Source organism: Bufo gargarizans, chromosome 1, assembly GCF_014858855.1.
Source record: "Bufo gargarizans isolate SCDJY-AF-19 chromosome 1, ASM1485885v1, whole genome shotgun sequence".
Taxonomy (NCBI): domain Eukaryota; kingdom Metazoa; phylum Chordata; class Amphibia; order Anura; family Bufonidae; genus Bufo; species Bufo gargarizans.
The window spans coordinates 269,372,463-269,390,424 of record NC_058080.1 but is presented as its reverse complement, the minus strand read 5'-3'; the positions used below and the strand labels follow the sequence as shown (position 1 = coordinate 269,390,424).

At 40.4% G+C, this 17,962-nt stretch overlaps 1 protein-coding gene across 1 annotated transcript in view; it reads right to left on the bottom strand.

Annotated features, from left to right (window-relative positions):
• The window catches only part of GC (GC vitamin D binding protein), a 319,714-nt gene that overhangs the window by 220,265 nt on the left and 81,487 nt on the right, over window positions 1-17,962 (bottom strand). Inside the window, exon 2 of the mRNA XM_044303019.1 lies at window positions 6,067-6,136. Coding sequence (XP_044158954.1) covers window positions 6,067-6,136 — 70 coding nt within the window. The remainder of the gene's footprint in view (window positions 1-6,066; window positions 6,137-17,962) is intronic.

The following is a 17,962-nucleotide window of genomic DNA, read 5'->3' as shown; positions in this document are numbered from 1 at the left end:
TCCTGTGTGTGCTGGGCCTAAATATATGCCAATGGACTGTTGCAGTGGTGGCTGACGTGAAGCCTGATTCTCTGCTATGACATGCAGACTGATTCTCTGCTGACATGAAGACAGATTCTCTGTTACGGGACCTCCCTCCTCTGCCTGTGTGTGTGCTGGGCCTAAATATATGCCAATGGACTGTTGCAGTGGTGGCTGACGTGAAGCCTCATTCTCTGCTATGACATGCAGACTGATTCTCTGCTGACATGAAGCCAGATTCTCTGTTACGGGACCTCCCTCCTCTGCCTGTGTGTGTGCTGGGCCTAAATATATGCCAATGGACTGTTGCAGTGGTGGCTGACGTGAAGCCTGATTCTCTGCTATGACATGCAGACTGATTCTCTGCTGACATGAAGACAGATTCTCTGTTACGGGACCTCCCTCCTCTGCCTGGGTGTGTGCTGGGCCTAAATATATGCCAATGGACTGTTGCAGTGGTGGCTGACGTGAAGCCTCATTCTCTGCTATGACATGCAGACTGATTCTCTGCTGACATGAAGCCAGATTCTCTGTTACGGGACCTCTCTCCTCTGCCTGTGTGTGTGCTGGGCCTAAATATATGCCAATGGACTGTTGCAGTGGTGGCTGACGTGAAGCCTCATTCTCTGCTATGACATGCAGACTGATTCTCTGCTGACATGAAGCCAGATTCTCTGTTACGGGACCTCTCTCCTCTGCCTGTGTGTGTGCTGGGCCTAAATATATGCCAATGGACTGTTGCAGTGGTGGCTGACGTGAAGCCTCATTCTCTGCTATGACATGCAGACTAATTCTCTGCTGACATGAAGACAGATTCTCTGTTACGGGACCTCTCTCCTCTGCCTGTGTGTGTGCTGGGCCTAAATATATGCCAATGGACTGTTGCAGTGGTGGCTGACGTGAAGCCTCATTCTCTGCTATGACATGCAGACTGATTCTCTGCTGACATGAAGCCAGATTCTCTGTTACGGGACCTCCCTCCTCTGCCTGTGTGTGTGCTGGGCCTAAATATATGCCAATGGACTGTTGCAGTGGTGGCTGACGTGAAGCCTCATTCTCTGCTATGACATGCAGACTGATTCTCTGCTGACATGAAGACAGATTCTCTGTTACGGGACCTCCCTCCTCTGCCTGGTGTGTGCTGGGCCTAAATATATGCCAATGGACTGTTGCAGTGGTGGCTGACGTGAAGCCTCATTCTCTGCTATGACATGCAGACTGATTCTCTGCTGACATGAAGCCAGATTCTCTGTTACGGGACCTCTCTCCTCTGCCTGTGTGTGTGCTGGGCCTAAATATATGCCAATGGACTGTTGCAGTGGTGGCTGACGTGAAGCCTCATTCTCTGCTATGACATGCAGACTGATTCTCTGCTGACATGAAGCCAGATTCTCTGTTACGGGACCTCTCTCCTCTGCCTGTGTGTGTGCTGGGCCTAAATATATGCCAATGGACTGTTGCAGTGGTGGCTGACGTGAAGCCTCATTCTCTGCTATGACATGCAGACTGATTCTCTGCTGACATGAAGCCAGATTCTCTGTTACGGGACCTCTCTCCTCTGCCTGTGTGTGTGCTGGGCCTAAATATATGCCAATGGACTGTTGCAGTGGTGGCTGACGTGAAGCCTCATTCTCTGCTATGACATGCAGACTGATTCTCTGCTGACATGAAGCCAGATTCTCTGTTACGGGACCTCTCTCCTCTGCCTGTGTGTGTGCTGGGCCTAAATATATGCCAATGGACTGTTGCAGTGGTGGCTGACGTGAAGCCTCATTCTCTGCTATGACATGCAGACTGATTCTCTGCTGACATGAAGCCAGAATTCTCTGTTACGGGACCTCCCTCCTCTGCCTGTGTATGTGCTGGGCCTAAATATATGCCAATGGACTGTTGCAGTGGTGGCTGACGTGAAGCCTCATTCTCTGCTATGACATGCAGACTGATTCTCTGCTGACATGAAGACAGATTCTCTGTTACGGGACCTCTCTCCTCTGTCTGGGTGCCGGGGCCTAAATATATGCCAATGGACTGTTCCAATGTTGGGTGACGTGAAGCCTGATTCTCTGCTATGACATGCAGACTGATTCTCTGCTGACATGAAGACAGATTCTCTGTTACGGGACCTCCCTCCTCTGCCTGGGTGCTGGGCCTAAATATATGCCAATGGACTGTTGCAGTGGTGGCTGACGTGAAGCCTCATTCTCTGCTATGACATGCAGACTGATTCTCTGCTGACATGAAGCCAGATTCTCTGTTACGGGACCTCCCTCCTCTGCCTGGGTGCTGGGCCTAAATATATGCCAATGGACTGTTGCAGTGGTGGCTGACGTGAAGCCTCATTCTCTGCTATGACATGCAGACTAATTCTCTGCTGACATGAAGCCAGATTCTCTGTTACGGGACCTCTCTCCTCTGCCTGGGTGCTGGGCCTAAATTTATGAAAATGGACTCTTACAGTGGTGGGTGACGTGAAGCCAGATTCTCTGCTATGGGACCTCTCTCCAATTGATTTTGGTTAATTTTTATTTATTTAATTTTTATTTTAATTCATTTCCCTATCCACATTTGTTTGCAGGGGATTTACCTACATGTTGCTGCCTTTTGCAGCCCTCTAGCTCTTTCCTGGGCTGTTTTGCAGCCTTTTTAGTGCCGAAAAGTTCGGGTCCCCATTGACTTCAATGGGGTTCGGGTTCGGGACGAAGTTCGGGTCGGGTTCGGATCCCGAACCCGAACATTTCCGGGATGTTCGGCCGAACTTCTCGAACCCGAACATCCAGGTGTTCGCTCAACTCTAGTAGGCAACTTTCCTATTGGTTGCTAGGGATGTTGCTAAGCTCAGACAAAGACATTGCAGCCTTCTCATTGGCCCAAAAGCAAGAAGGGAGGTTACTGATAAAAAAATAAATCTAGAATATTCAAAATTATGAATGAATATATATATATATATATATATATAATCACTATATTCTAAATATTCGCGAATTCTCAAAGTACCTTTATTCGCGAATAATATTCGCTATTCGAATATTCGCACCCAACACTAATCATAATAACCTTTAAAAAAAAAACTATGGAGGGCAAAAAAAAAACATCTAAAAGGGTTCTCCCATATTTATTTTTATAACATATTTATAGGATATGCTAGATATGTATGTTAAGTGCTGGTCTCGCACATATTTGAGAAATGGGGTCCCATAGACAATGGAGAGGACACTGTGCATGCAGGGTCCTCTTCATTTAATGCTAGGGAACTTCTGAAAATAGCCGAGCCCACAGCAGTCCTCTTCAGTTCCAACGGGGTCCATTCATAGAATTGGACCTACACCTATTGAACATTTATGGCATATCCTATAAATATACCATAAATGTCCAAATGGGAGAATCCCTATCATTTTAAAAATGCCAATTCCTAAAGGGCTGCACTTCAGGATGTAGACACAGAGCAGCTTTTGTCACAAAAAATTATGGATGATAATTAGGAGAACTTTAAACTACTTTTAGTAAATATATTGTTAAATGTATTCCTATAGGTAACAAGTACAAATGACTAAAATCAAATACCACATAGTTTAAAATTGTAATACATGACAAAAGGGGCATTTAAATAAAAAAAAATGGCAATTATTAGGGAGTTGATCACTGGAAATCAAGAGAAGACAGATCTATTAAAAGAATTTTTCAGCTCTGAGAATTTTTGGTCAACATATTATTATTATTATTTTTTTTTTTAGGCCATCTGATTGCCCAGACAGTGAGATATGAGAAAAGTTTGGTGATGTTTTAATTATCATTATTTTTGTTATTTTAGAACCTGCTACCAGCACCTCCCTTATATATGGAGTGCCATGAATTTTCTCTTTGATATGGTGTATTTTGTACCTTGTAATAGTGTTTGACACCTAATGCGTAAATTAAGGTCTGTTGGTGTAGAAAGTACACTTTGTAATTCAGGGGTGGAATGGCCATAGACAGGGGCGTAGCTATAGGGGGTGCAGAGGTAGCAGTCGCTACCGGGCCCAGGAGCCTGAGGGGGCCCAAAGACCCTTGTGCCACATAAGACACTGACATTATAGAAAGTGCATACTGGTCAATTTACACCTCTGGCTGGAGGGGAGGAGTTAGGTTAAGAATTTGGCATGAGAGTGTGCCCTTATAATGTTTGCCTCAAGCAGCAGGAAGGATATGTGCTCCCCTGCCCCTTGCCAACAAGCACTGAGGGACGGGGGCCCAAGCTGAACTCTTGCATCAGGGCCCATGAGCTTTTAGCTACGCCCCTGGCCATAGACCCTACGGAGGGCTGATGCCCAAGGGGCCACCAGAGCCCTCCTAATTGCCGCTGTCCAGGTACATGCTGAGCTGATGCTCTCAGCATTAGTTAATATAGGAGCATCAGCAGCCGCAGGAGCCTTCCAGTATTCAACTGTATTACTGTCCATAATATGGTGATAGGGAAGCATTTTAAGCTGCAATGTGGTAATTAGTTTTGCCGGGCGATATTTTGTGCTGCTCCTCTCGTCTTCTTCTGCTGTACCTGTTCCTACTTGTGGCTTCTGTTGGCACCACCTTCTTGTGTTGTCCTCCCTTCTGTCAATTTGGACTCGCCTACAACATGGGCGACATTTATTTTTTATTTTTTTCCTGGGCCACCTTAGGTTCCCAGTCTGCCCCTCTTGTAATTTGATTGAAAACTGTCTAAAGAAAAGTATCCAGAGCATGAGACAGTTTAATGGTTCCTTCACAATAGGGTCCCCGGTTATAAGTGGTGTACTCCAAGGTTAAGTGCTGGGTTCAACAATATTTAGCTTATGTATTACTCATGAATAAGATGGGGTTAAAAGTATTGTTTCTGACACTAAGCTATGTACTATGGTGCAGTTTATGGAAGATGTTAATAAATGATATGCTATCTTGGACACTCTGAGTGTTTGCATATCCACTTGGCAAATGAGGTTCAGTGTGTATAACTATATGCAGTTTCAATTGGTGAACCATATACGACCTAACACAGATCTCCCTATGGTGGTGGCATGTTAAGTTTTTAGTATGTGCATCAGTAACAGAGAATTGATGCACTTGAACTGTGCTGTCCAAGTATCTCAATGACTAATAATAGGTATGACTGAGACATTTTCCAATAATGTGGTACTTATAGTTATTCCTACAGGAGAAAAAAAATTCAATGCTTAATTGTTGACAAAAGTTATCTAATAGAGCAACATACAAGACTGTACATAGTAAGTGACTATTTAAGGAAAAAGACAATATAGACTAAAGAATATGTTCCTTCTAAATAAATGTTTTGTTAGGAAAAGTTCTTTCATGTCATTTTAATTAAAATAAAGCACATTTATCAAATTTTGTTTTAAATGGGTATTCCCATCTTGAACATTGGTGGTTTATCGCTAGCTCCATTCACTTCACTTCACTTCACTTCACTTCACTTCTATGGGGCTTACGAAAAAATGGCCGAGCCAGCTATTTTTGACAGTTCCATAGAAATGAATGGAGTGCGGCAGCGCATCTGCAGTCCACCCTCTGGCACTTTGTGGGCTCCATTCTAAGTATAGTTGTGGGTCCCAGACGTCATATCCTAGTCATATGCCACCAATGTCCAAGATATGAATACCCCTTTAATGCAGAACATAAAAGCATGGGTAAAGGTCCCATTACACTGCTCGATGGAGCAGACAATTGTCGGGAAGGAAGCATTCCTTCCCAACAATGCCTGCTCATTAATGGAATTTACTGCAGCATTTTCATGCAGCGATCCCCTCCACAGTATGCCATCACTCATCTCCATACACAGTCATTGTTTGCTGGCAGCACATTGCTGTTAGGTGGCACGATCGGCTGCCCGCAAATGATAATTTGGGTAACCACACCAACGATCTATTACCCAATAAACGAGTGAAACATAATCAGTGGCATCTTTACACAGGCAGATTATTGCCTGTTCATACAAATACTCTTTAGCGATAATCTGCCCAAACATTAGGCAGTGTAAAGGCCCCTTTATATGACAGATCAATGGTTGTCAAAACTTACATGGCAGAGAATTTTTCTGTTCCAAACTTTGTAAATTCCTGGCAAACTCTATCTCTTTCATATAGTTTTCCTACAAATCAAAACAAAGCAGTGACATTGAGAGAAAGACAACAAGGTATAGATTGCAGTTCCTTGGTTTATAGAAATATATTACGTTCTGCAGTACCATTACAATTTTGTACATAAAAAAAAAAAAACATTGAAGAGCTTTGTGCTATAATAAAAAGAAAATCAATACATTCCTCTTTTTCTTTTATAAATATATACATAATTTACATCAGGTTCTGTTTAATAAGGCTTTGCTGAGTTCTAATTGACTTGAGTTGGGGGACTTTTTTAGTTCCTTTACCCCTTTCCTATATCTGTAGTGCATGTACAATGGATGTTGAGTCTTAAAAGGGGCTGTGTGCTGTAACGATATTAATATTCACTTCAATATCAGATTAGGGGGAACCCAACTCCCGGCACTCCTGCTGATCAGCTGTTTGAAATTGTCACGGAGCATTGGAGTACTGCATCCACCCCATCTCCATTGTGCAGTGCAGTGTAATTACTATTTACTCCTCCATTCACTTCAAAGGGATGCAGCTGTAGTTACCCTGCACACCAATACTAGCTAGACCTTTCAAACAGCGGATCATTAGAGTTACTGAGTCATACCTCCACTGATCTGATATTGATAACCTATCCTGAGGATAGCCCATCAACATCATTAAAGTGCACAACCCTTTAACCCTTTCTCGACCTCCGCCATAAAAGTGTGGCGTAACTCAAGTCTTTAAAGATGACACCCACTGTGCTTGTGATTTCATACAGCAGACATCTCAGGCTAATGTCTGCAATCGTCAATAAGGCCAACTCCAGGCATTTAACCCCTCAAATGCTGTGGTCAAATATTACCATGACATCTGAGAGCACAAAACCCAGAAACACTGCGATTCCAGCCCTGGAACGGCTCCTCTATGTGGTGATAAAGGGAGCCATTCATTGTCGGTGAAAAGACAGAGCCTGCTGAGGCTCCGATGACTTTTATAGGTATATTCCAATGTAGGCCTGCAGGTGGCAGCACTACATTGAAATATATAGAGAATTTTCTATTTGTCAATGTATTTATTTCCATTGATATTTAAAAGTGACAGTCTAATCATTGCATGATGTTAGGCCTTTGGGTGGTTAAAAAAAAAGTAAAAAAATAAAAGTTTAAAGTAAAAAAACAACAACATTCAAATCAACTTCCTTTCCCCAGAATAAAATGATAAATAAATAGACATAAAATAAAGATCATAGGAATCGCTGCCTCTGGAAATTCCCGCAATATAAAAATATAACATTAATTTTCCCAGACGACGAACTGTGTAACTGGGATAAAATGTCTGCTATTTTTTGTCACTTTACCTCCCCCTAAAAAATTGAATAAAAAGTGACTTACACATTCCAAATTGGTATAAATAAAAACTATAGATTGGATTACAAAAAATGAGCCCTGATGCACCTCCATAGACATAACTTGCAAATTGCAATGAAAAGAAAAAGTAAATATTTTCCAAAGTTTTTTATTTTTTTTAGTAATAAAACACAAGAAAAACAATATAAATGTGGCATTATTGATATCATACTTGACAAGATAATTAAGATATTAGGTCAGTTTTACAACATAGGAAATTATGTAAAAAGAAAAAAAAACTGTGACGAGTAGTAGCTGTTCAGTTGCTATGGCATCCTGAAGCCTTGTAAAGGCTCTTAAGTCTTCATAATCAAATGTCTATGAAGAGCTTAAATTAAACCAGGCATAGTAACAAATAGGCTTAGCTTTATTCCAATAGAGCCATTCTTATTGTGATCTGTGGCTCCCTTGCAAATTAAATCAGCTTTTTAAAATACAGTGGAGGAAATAATTATTTGACCCCTCACTGATTTTGTAAGTTTGTCCAATGACAAAGAAATGAAAAGTCTCAGAACAGTATCATTTCAATGGTAGGTTTATTGTAACAGTGGCAGATAGCACATCAAAAGGAAAATCGAAAAAATAACTTTAAATAAAAGATAGCAACTGATTTGCATTTCATTGAGTGAAATAAGTATTTGAACCCCTACCAACCATTAAGAGTTCTGGCTCCCACAGAGTGGTTAGACACTTCTACTCAATTAGTCACCCTCATTAAGGACACCTGTCTTAACTAGTCACCTGTATAAAAGACACCTGTCCACAGAATCAATCAATCAAGCAGACTCCAAACTCTCCAACATGGGAAAGACCAAAGAGCTGTCCAAGGATGTCAGAGACAAAATTGTAGACCTGCACAAGGCTGGAATGGGCTACAAAACCATTAGCAAGAAGCTGGGAGAGAAGGTGACAACTGTTGGTGCGATTGTTCGAAAATGGAAGGAGCACAAAATGACCATCAATCGACCTCGCTCTGGGGCTCCACGCAAGATCTCACCTCGTGGGGTGTCAATGGTTCTGAGAAAGGTGAAAAAGCATCCTAGAACTACACGGGAGGAGTTAGTTAATGACCTCAAATTAGCAGGGACCACAGTCACCAAGAAAACCATTGGAAACACATTACACCGCAATGGATTAAAATCCTGCAGGGCTCGCAAGGTCCCCCTGCTCAGGAAGGCACATGTGCAGGCCCGTCTGAAGTTTGCCAATGAACACCTGAATGATTCAGAGAGTGACTGGGAGAAGGTGCTGTGGTCTGATGAGACCAAAATAGAGCTCTTTGGCATTAACTCAACTCGCTGTGTTTGGAGGAAGAAAAATGCTGCCTATGACCCCCAAAACACCGTCCCCACCGTCAAGCATGGGGGTGGAAACATTTTGCTTTGGGGGTGTTTTTCTGCTAAGGGCACAGGACAACTTATTCGCATAAACGGGAAAATGGACGGAGCCATGTATCGTGAAATCCTGAGCGACAACCTCCTTCCCTCTGCCAGGAAACTGAAAATGGGTCGTGGATGGGTGTTCCAGCACGACAATGACCCAAAACATACAGCAAAGGCAACAAAGGAGTGGCTCAAGAAGAAGCACATTAAGGTCATGGAGTGGCCTAGTCAGTCTCCGGACCTTAATCCAATCGAAAACCTATGGAGGGAGCTCAAGCTCAGAGTTGCACAGAGACAGCCTCGAAACCTTAGGGATTTAGAGATGATCTGCAAAGAGGAGTGGACCAACATTCCTCCTAAAATGTGCGCAAACTTGGTCATCAATTACAAGAAACGTTTGACCTCTGTGCTTGCAAACAAGGGTTTTTCCACCAAGTATTAAGTCTTTTTTTGTTAGAGGGTTCAAATACTTATTTCACTCAATGAAATGCAAATCAGTTGCTATCTTTTATTTAAAGTTATTTTTTCGATTTTCCTTTTGATGTGCTATCTGCCACTGTTACAATAAACCTACCATTGAAATGATACTGTTCTGAGACTTTTCATTTCTTTGTCATTGGACAAACTTACAAAATCAGTGAGGGGTCAAATAATTATTTCCTCCACTGTATGCAAATATTCTCGTTAGTGTAATGAGGGATAGAGACATTAGTCTAATTTACTGCCTGGCCCGTCGCTCAGATTATTGATTGACAAGATCAGGCAGTAGGTGCGTAATCTTGTCTAGCCCTGTAATTCGCAGCCTCTTTTCCACTCCACCCCATAGATAATTTTTTTGCAGCTTAATTACAGCCTGTTAATTAGTGATGTAATTAACATCTTACTCCTATTGGTTAACATGTTTTGAATTGTATATTAATCATGTATGTCACACTGTCAGTTTGCTTTTAAAAAGGGCCAGAGTAACTTGAAATGTGCAAATGATGTCTGCATTTTACTTTTTGTAATAATAAAGAGCCAGTTTTATCAAACTAATACTGTGCTGGATTACTCTATTAGGATGTCCATTGAGTCCTAGCTCCCTTTGTGACACGTGCAGGTCAAGGAGAAACAAATAGGCTTTTAGTCTGCTAAAGATGGTGTTAGGCGATATGTGCCAGTGTGTATACATGGTAATCAGCATAATGGAAAAAATTATCAGAATGGCAGAATCACATTTTTTGGGTTGCTTTGTCTTATGAATAAATGTAAGTAATCAAAACGTCCTAAAAATGGTATCCTTAAAAACTACAGATTGGCCAATAAAGAATGAGCCCTTATACAGGTCCATAGACAGAAATACAAAAAGGTATGGGTGGCAGAATATGGCAAAGCAAACAATTTTTTTTTAAAGTATGAAAACATAAGAAAAGCTATATATATATATATATATATATATATATATATATATATATATATATATTTTGGTATCATATTTGTTAAATACTGTAATTATACTGACCCACAGAATAAAGTTACTATTCACTTTTTACCACATACTGAACTCCATAATAACATAAACCATAAAACAATTGTGTTTTTCCCCCATTTCCACCCCTTTAGAATTGTTTTACAGCTTCCCACAGCATTGTAGGAAATACTAAATGGTTCCATTTGAATAGAGAACTTGTCCCACAATTACTACTTTTTTCATATCTGCGTATTTAAAAAAACAATTTAAAATAGGAATCAGAAGTCGACTTTGGTATAGCCTGGCACCTCAGTACCAAATCCCAGTTCAGATTCCTATTTTTAAAATTGTTTTTAAATACGCAGATATGAATACAGTAGTAGTTCAAATAAGTCACACGCAACTTAAGGCAACACGAACTTTGGCTCCATGGAGCTAATACATTTTAATGCTGTACAGAAACAACATTAACATTGACATTTTTTTAACAAATCGACTTCGGATCTATGATCTGAAGGTCGTTTAGCTCAAGCCTAGAAGGCATAATAAATTAGGGTCCTTGTGTTATCAAAGGTTAATGAAACATAAGGTATTTAAAATCCCATTGGAAAGTAGAGTAATCTAGCTATAAATTATAGCATGTAAATGAGATATTGATATATCATGATACTCTGACATCATGATACCTCTATATTTTATTTGATTTTGTATTAACTAAACCTATTTTGAATAGGAGTTTTCCAATTTTAGTCGACTAGATCATTTAATATCATCATATATACATTTAATTCTATATTATCCTGGAATAATGTAAGCCTGTGCACTTAGTAATAAACGTAAGATAGCTTTTTGGAGTAAAGTGTATTTTTCTGCTGTAAGATAAAGTAATACTTAATAGGATTCCTATGATTAAAGTAACATAGAAACATAGAATGTGTCGGCAGATAAGAACCATTTGGCCCATCTAGTCTGCCCAATATACTAAATACTATGAATAGCCCCTGGCCCTATCTTATGTGAAGGATGGCCTTATGCCTATCCCATGCAGGCTTAAACTCCTTCACTGTATTTGCAGCTACCACTTCTGCAGGAAGGCTATTCCATGCATCCACTACTCTCTCAGTAAAGTAATACTTCCTGATATTACTTTTAAACCTTTGCCCCTCTAATTTACCGTAAAACTATGTCCTCTTGTAGCAGTTTTTCTTCTTTTAAATATTCTCTCCTCTTTTACCTTGTTGATTCCCTTTATGTATTTAAAAGTTTCTATCATATCCCCTCAGTCTCGTCTTTCTTCCAAGCTATACATGTTAAGGTCCTTTAATCTTTCCTGGTAAGTTTTATCCTACAATCCATGTACCAGTTTAGTAGCTCTTCTCTGAACTTTCTCCAAAGTATCAATATCCTTCTGGAGATATGGTCTCCAGTACTGAGCACAATACTCCAAATGAGGTCTCACTAGTGCTCTGTAGAGCGGCATGAGCACCTCCCTCTTTCTACTGGTAATGCCTCTCCCTATACACCAAGCATTCTGCTAGCAAAAGTGTACATATTGTTATTTAATAGACTCGTCTTGCAGCATCATTATTGGTAATTTCATTCTGTTCCCTTTACATGTGCCAACGATAAGGAATGAATATTCATAGGAATGTTCATTTGGTTGATCATCGGTCCATCTAAACACCACACTAATCAACAAACATTGTTGTTTTGCCAGCTAATAAGGTCTTTAATGTAGCCACGAAAGTCATTGTGTGTTGCCCCGTGTAAACGTAAATTTTGGAGTCTTTTGCATGGACATTAGATGCTAAGGCATTTATATGTCCCTGCACTGGGGTTACAAAGCAACCCTGGTGCACAAACCTCACCAGCCCACATATGATATTGTGCAAAAATGTTGCTTTACTTAGGAATGCCCCTATGTAGACCACCAATACAAGAAATGAAATAAAATGTATTTTGTGGAATACAGAAATGTCTAATCCCATGGTCAGGGACATATATTACTTCCCCAATAGCAGCACATACCATGATAAAGCTCAATATACCTCCTCAGCAGCATCATATACCACTGTACAGCACAAAATACCTCCCCAATATCACCAACTCAATACAACCATGCAGCATTAATGCCACCATACAGCACAGTGTGCCACCCCAACAGCTCTAAACATATGCCACTGTGAATAACAAAATACCACCCAATAGTGCCAAATTAATGCCAAGGTGCAGCATAAAATCTCAATATTGCAAAATAAATATGACAGCACAAAATACCTACTAGCAGTATTGTCCCATGAGTACCTCTCCTCCAAATGCAGCACTATTATCCTCCTAACTACCCCTCCCTAACTGGTAATAACATAGTACCTTTAGTGACCCCCTCCCCCACTGGAAGTAATGTTGTCCCATTAACTACTCTTCCCCAACTGACCGTAACAATGTCCCCATAACTGTTCTTATGCCATCGGCAGTAATATTGTCCCCCTAAACTTACCCTCATCCATAGGCAGTAACACTATCCCACTACCTGCCCCATCCTAACTGGCAGTAACATTGTCCCCTAAATATCCCTTCCCCACTGATGCTGGTGATGGGAGAGTACTTCTCCAGCACTTCTCCTCCAAACTCTTAGTTGGTGAAAGACCTTTTTATGATATTATCACAGCCAGGTCCTTGATCCCCACTAGCCTAGGAACTGCACTGATACTGCAGGGCTTGCTTTATCAGTGCAGTTCCTGTTTAATAATGTCAGGTGGCTCCCTGGCAGACTGCCAACTGAGAATCTATCAAGTGGTGCAGATTGTCAGTTTTGGGCTATGTTGCAGTCATATAGAATATATGATAAATGGTAAAAACTAATGAATGAACAAACCAACTTGGGCTGGGTTCACATCACCTTTTTGCCAAGGTATACGTTAAACAGATGGATCTGCCAGTTACCTTACCATGGCATTCATCACCATAGAGTTCCATTGTAATAAACAATGTATATGTTAATGTATATGTTTTTTTTATTTTATTTTTAATTTTTAACTAGACTCTGCAAGATGGAAAAGCGTGGTAGTTTTGATGCTACTAGGACTTGTGTGGCATAACTCATGTGAAGGACTACAGTTCCAATGATCCCTCTTCCCTTTTATATGCATAGTATTTATTTAGAGCTGCTTGCATGCCCCTCTATTACAATTTGTAAGGTTATTAGGACTGCAATCCATGTTTGGCTTTTCTGCTGCCTAACATGTGATATATGATCCACAACAGAGAAAGGGAGCTCAGTGGAAATGAGACATGTGATCAGTGACATTCTGTACTGGCCACTGCTATCTTGCTTGAAGGTCTGGTGTAAAATCTTGCGCCACGCATGGGATTTCAACCAAGATAGCTTCTCGCTGCGACTCCTTCTGCCACCCCCCTTTCTTTTGCCTCCTGTGACAGAAACATCTTGCCCACTGTCTGTTCCCTTTGAAGGGCATGTCTGTCTGACATACTGTATAATAAAATAATTCATTTAAAAGTAAAATAATACCCCGAAAAAAAAAGGCTGTAGTAGAATGTTACTTCACTGTTGAACGGTAATAAACTCCCCCGCCCCCAAAAAGAAATATAACAATCACAATTCACCGCAGAACGGCTAATGGGACATATGTATATTTCCTTTTTCTACCGCATGTAAAATTATGAAATTTTTTTTTTCCTTTTTTTTTCTTATTTCTGTCACGCTCTAGTGTGGGAGGGAAACCCCCACACCGAACATAGGGGGGAAAGGGGAAAGGAAATAAGGCCTGAAAACTAGGGAAGGAAGAGGGACACCTCCTAGTGAAATCCCTAATCAAAGTCCTGACTGACTACCAGTATGAACAGACCCCAAAGGTAGGTGAGTTCATACACAGGAATACCTAAAGTCCTATCTAACCCTAAAGGACCCTGGTACTAATGACGGGAATGAGACATCCTATTCCTCCAAAAAGAAGGCTGAACGGGAGTCTCCCTATGGCCTAATACAATACAACAAAGAAATGTAACACACAGAATTAATCCACCGACCGGAGAAACAGTGATCCGGTTGGCAGAGAAAAAGCCCATGACTGCGCATCCCCCTTAAACAATGAAATAACCACAACGACTCGCTGTTTCTTATCCCCAGATGAGTGTGGTCGTAGTCTAAAATACAGTTTGCACGCCTCCTTAAACACAATGAAATTAACACATCCCCCAGAGAATCTGTCTGGGAATGCAACTTTAGGCTCCAGATAGGCCTAGTTTCCACCACCACCACCAGGACCAACAGCCTGTGGTCTCTGAATCTGCAGGACGGTCATGCGGAGATCGTCTACTTCCAAAGACAGCCCTTGCAATTGTCTTGGCAGTGCAGCAATTAGATCCATGGCTGCACTCGAACAAACAAAAAAAATGATGGTTTGGACGGTTTATAATGTCACGGCTAATACGGCTAATAGGACGTAAGTATATTTCCTTTTTCTACACCATGTAAATGGCTGTAGTACAATGTTACTTCACCGCTGAACTGCAATTAAGACATAGATTTTTTTTTTCTGATTAATAAACCCCCCCCCCAAAAAAATAATAATCACAATTTGCTGCAGAAGGTGAATTAAGACATATTCTTTTTTCCTATTTCTACACCCCCAAATAAGAAATATAACAATCACAATTCACCGCAGAACAGCTAAAGGGACGTACGTATATTTCCTTTTCTATATCACATAAATGGATGTAGTACAATGTAACTTCACCGCTGAGTGTGAATCTTGACATATATTTTTCTATTTTTTTTTCCTATTTCTACACCCCAAAAAAAAATAATTAACAATCACAATTCACCGCAGAACGGCTAATGGGACGTACGTATATTTCCTTTTTCTACATTTCTACACCACGTAAATGGCTGTAGTGTAGTACAATATTACTTCACTGCTGAATAGCAATTAATATATATATTTTTTTCTGATTAATAAACTTCCTCCGCAAAAACAATTTGCACAGTTCACCACAGAACGGCAATTAAGATGTTTATTTTTCCTCTTTCTACACCCCCAAATAAGAAATATAACAATATATAACAATCACAATTCACCGCAGAATGGCTAATGGGATGTACGTATATTTCCTTTTAATACACCTATATATACACCACAAAAAAAAAAAAAGTAAAATCAACGCAGAACGGCTAATGGAACAAAAGTATCTTTCCTGTTAATACACCCCGCAAATGGATGTAGTACAATGTAATTTCACCAACGAACGGCACTTATGAAATATATATTCTTTCCTTTTTATTCCTATTAATAAACCCCCCCCCCCCCCCCAAAAAAAAAGTTAAAGTAAAACAATGTAAAATCAGCACAGGACGGCTAATAGGACTTATGTATCTATCCTATTAATACAACCCGTAAATGAAATGGCTGTAATACAATGAAACTTCACCGCTGAGTGGCAATTATGACATATATTTTTTCCTATTAATACACCCCCCCCCCCCCCCCAAAAAAAAAAAAAAAAAAAGGTAAAATCAACTCAGAATGGTTAATAGGACATACGTATCATTCCTATTAAGACATCCCGTAAATGGCTGTATCACACAGAACTTGCACCACAATCACAAGCAAGGTTTGCTGGAATTAGTGATGTATCATATAGTGCAAACAACCTAAAAGCAGCAGTATAACTGCAATTTGGATCCCCAATTAGTCAAGCAAGGTGCATTAGAATTATTCCTATAACTGTATACTCTCAAATTGCACCCTGTTCTCCTTTTATAGAGTAGATGATACCTCCCTATCTTTTCCCTGTACCTTGACTAATCTTTCACTGAACTTATAAATCGTTTTTTCAGCACAATAAAGTATTTATAAAGTATTTCCTAGCACTGTCCCTAGCGCCTGCTGACATCTCTCCCTGCACTAAGCACACTAGAAAAAAGGCTGAATCCAAGATGGTTGAGACTATTTATAGGGCTGTGACATCACAGGGGCTGGCTGGCTGCTGATTGGCTGCATGCATGGCATTGTGGGTGATCCCCAGTTCCCAGAGTTTTTTGCTCCATGTCCTAACATGTGCAGCAGCTATTTTAGGAAAAAATGTGATTCGTAACTATGAAGAGTGAGGAAATTCAGATTCGGTGTGAATCGAATTTTTCCTGAAATTCACATTGAATTCCACTTTGTCAAATCGATTCACTTATCTCTAATGATAATAATTTAGCTCAAAAGGGCCTGTTCTTGCATTCTGGAACATTTTTTTCAAATGCCACTCTGACTAATAGTGAGCATTTTATCCTCTTTCAGAAGAGATGTACAATACCTCACCCACACATTGCCTAGACTAGTCAAAGCATAAATCAAATAGAAAAAAACTGTTGCTGTTTTCCCTGTAATTTTTACATAATTACTTTAGTTTCAGACTTTTGGAAGATTTTCTCTGTCAGTGACTGAGGTGAAAATCTGGAAAAATAGGCCAGTTAGTTCAAATTTAAATATAACATTACTGCTTCACTGTGTAAAGTGGCTTGAATAACTCTGTTGTTTTATGGGGTCAATCATAGCTATTTAAGCAAGTTCCTCACAGGTCAGCATTTTAGCTTGCTCCACTTTAATAGCCAGAGGTCATTGTTTATTAAAGATGTGTGGTAAATTGTTCCTGCTGTTATTCTGTTGCTCATCAGTGCATTTGAAAGAAATTGTTAAAGGGGTTATCCAATTTAAAAAAAAAAAAATACATGTGCCAGGCCCCTTACCGGTAATATACTTACCCCGCTCCCCGTGCCGCTCCTGGTCCCCGTACCGCTGCTGCTGCTTCTCCCTGCACACAGATAAAAACATCTGAACATCCGGTGAGGGGCCTGACACGTGTGTGTGTGTGTGTGTGTGTGTGGGGTTGAGAAATCGGATAACCCCTTTAATGCTATATAGAGCATTGTGGTGACAATTTATCAAAATAAGTGGTCACTGCTTTAAAGAAGCACTCCAGGATTTTTTACGGTTGTCCCTATTAGTAAACTACATGAGAGGTAGGTTACTGCAGTCAATCACCATTCTGGCTGCTTAATTGCGGAATAAGGATCTCCAGTTTGAGACCATCTTTAGATCAATGACTCACAGTCAGCTTCACATTCAACCTCTCATTTATTTGTATAAAGAGACTGACTTCCAGTCCACACAGTAGATGCTATAATACTTGGGAAGTCAGACTGTGGTTTACGTGACATAACATGGGACCTGATCCAGGACACCTTATTCTGCAATGAAAAGGCTGATGAAGTGATTATTCACATGTTCCTATGCTTCATGTACCGTATTTCCCACACCATAAGATGCACTTGACCATAAGACGCGCCTAGGCTTTAGAAGAGGAAAATAAGAAAAATATATATTTTTATCAGACCTCAGATAAGACCCCCAATCTTCATAACACCCCCAAATCAGAGCCTAATCATTATCAAACCTCAGATCAGACCAACAAATCAGATCCCCAATCCATATCAGACCCAAATTCCTCATCAGATCTCAGAACAGACCCTCAATCCTCATCAGACCTTAGATCAGACTCCCAATCCTCATCAGACCTCAGATCAGACCCCCAAATCAGTTCCCTATTCCT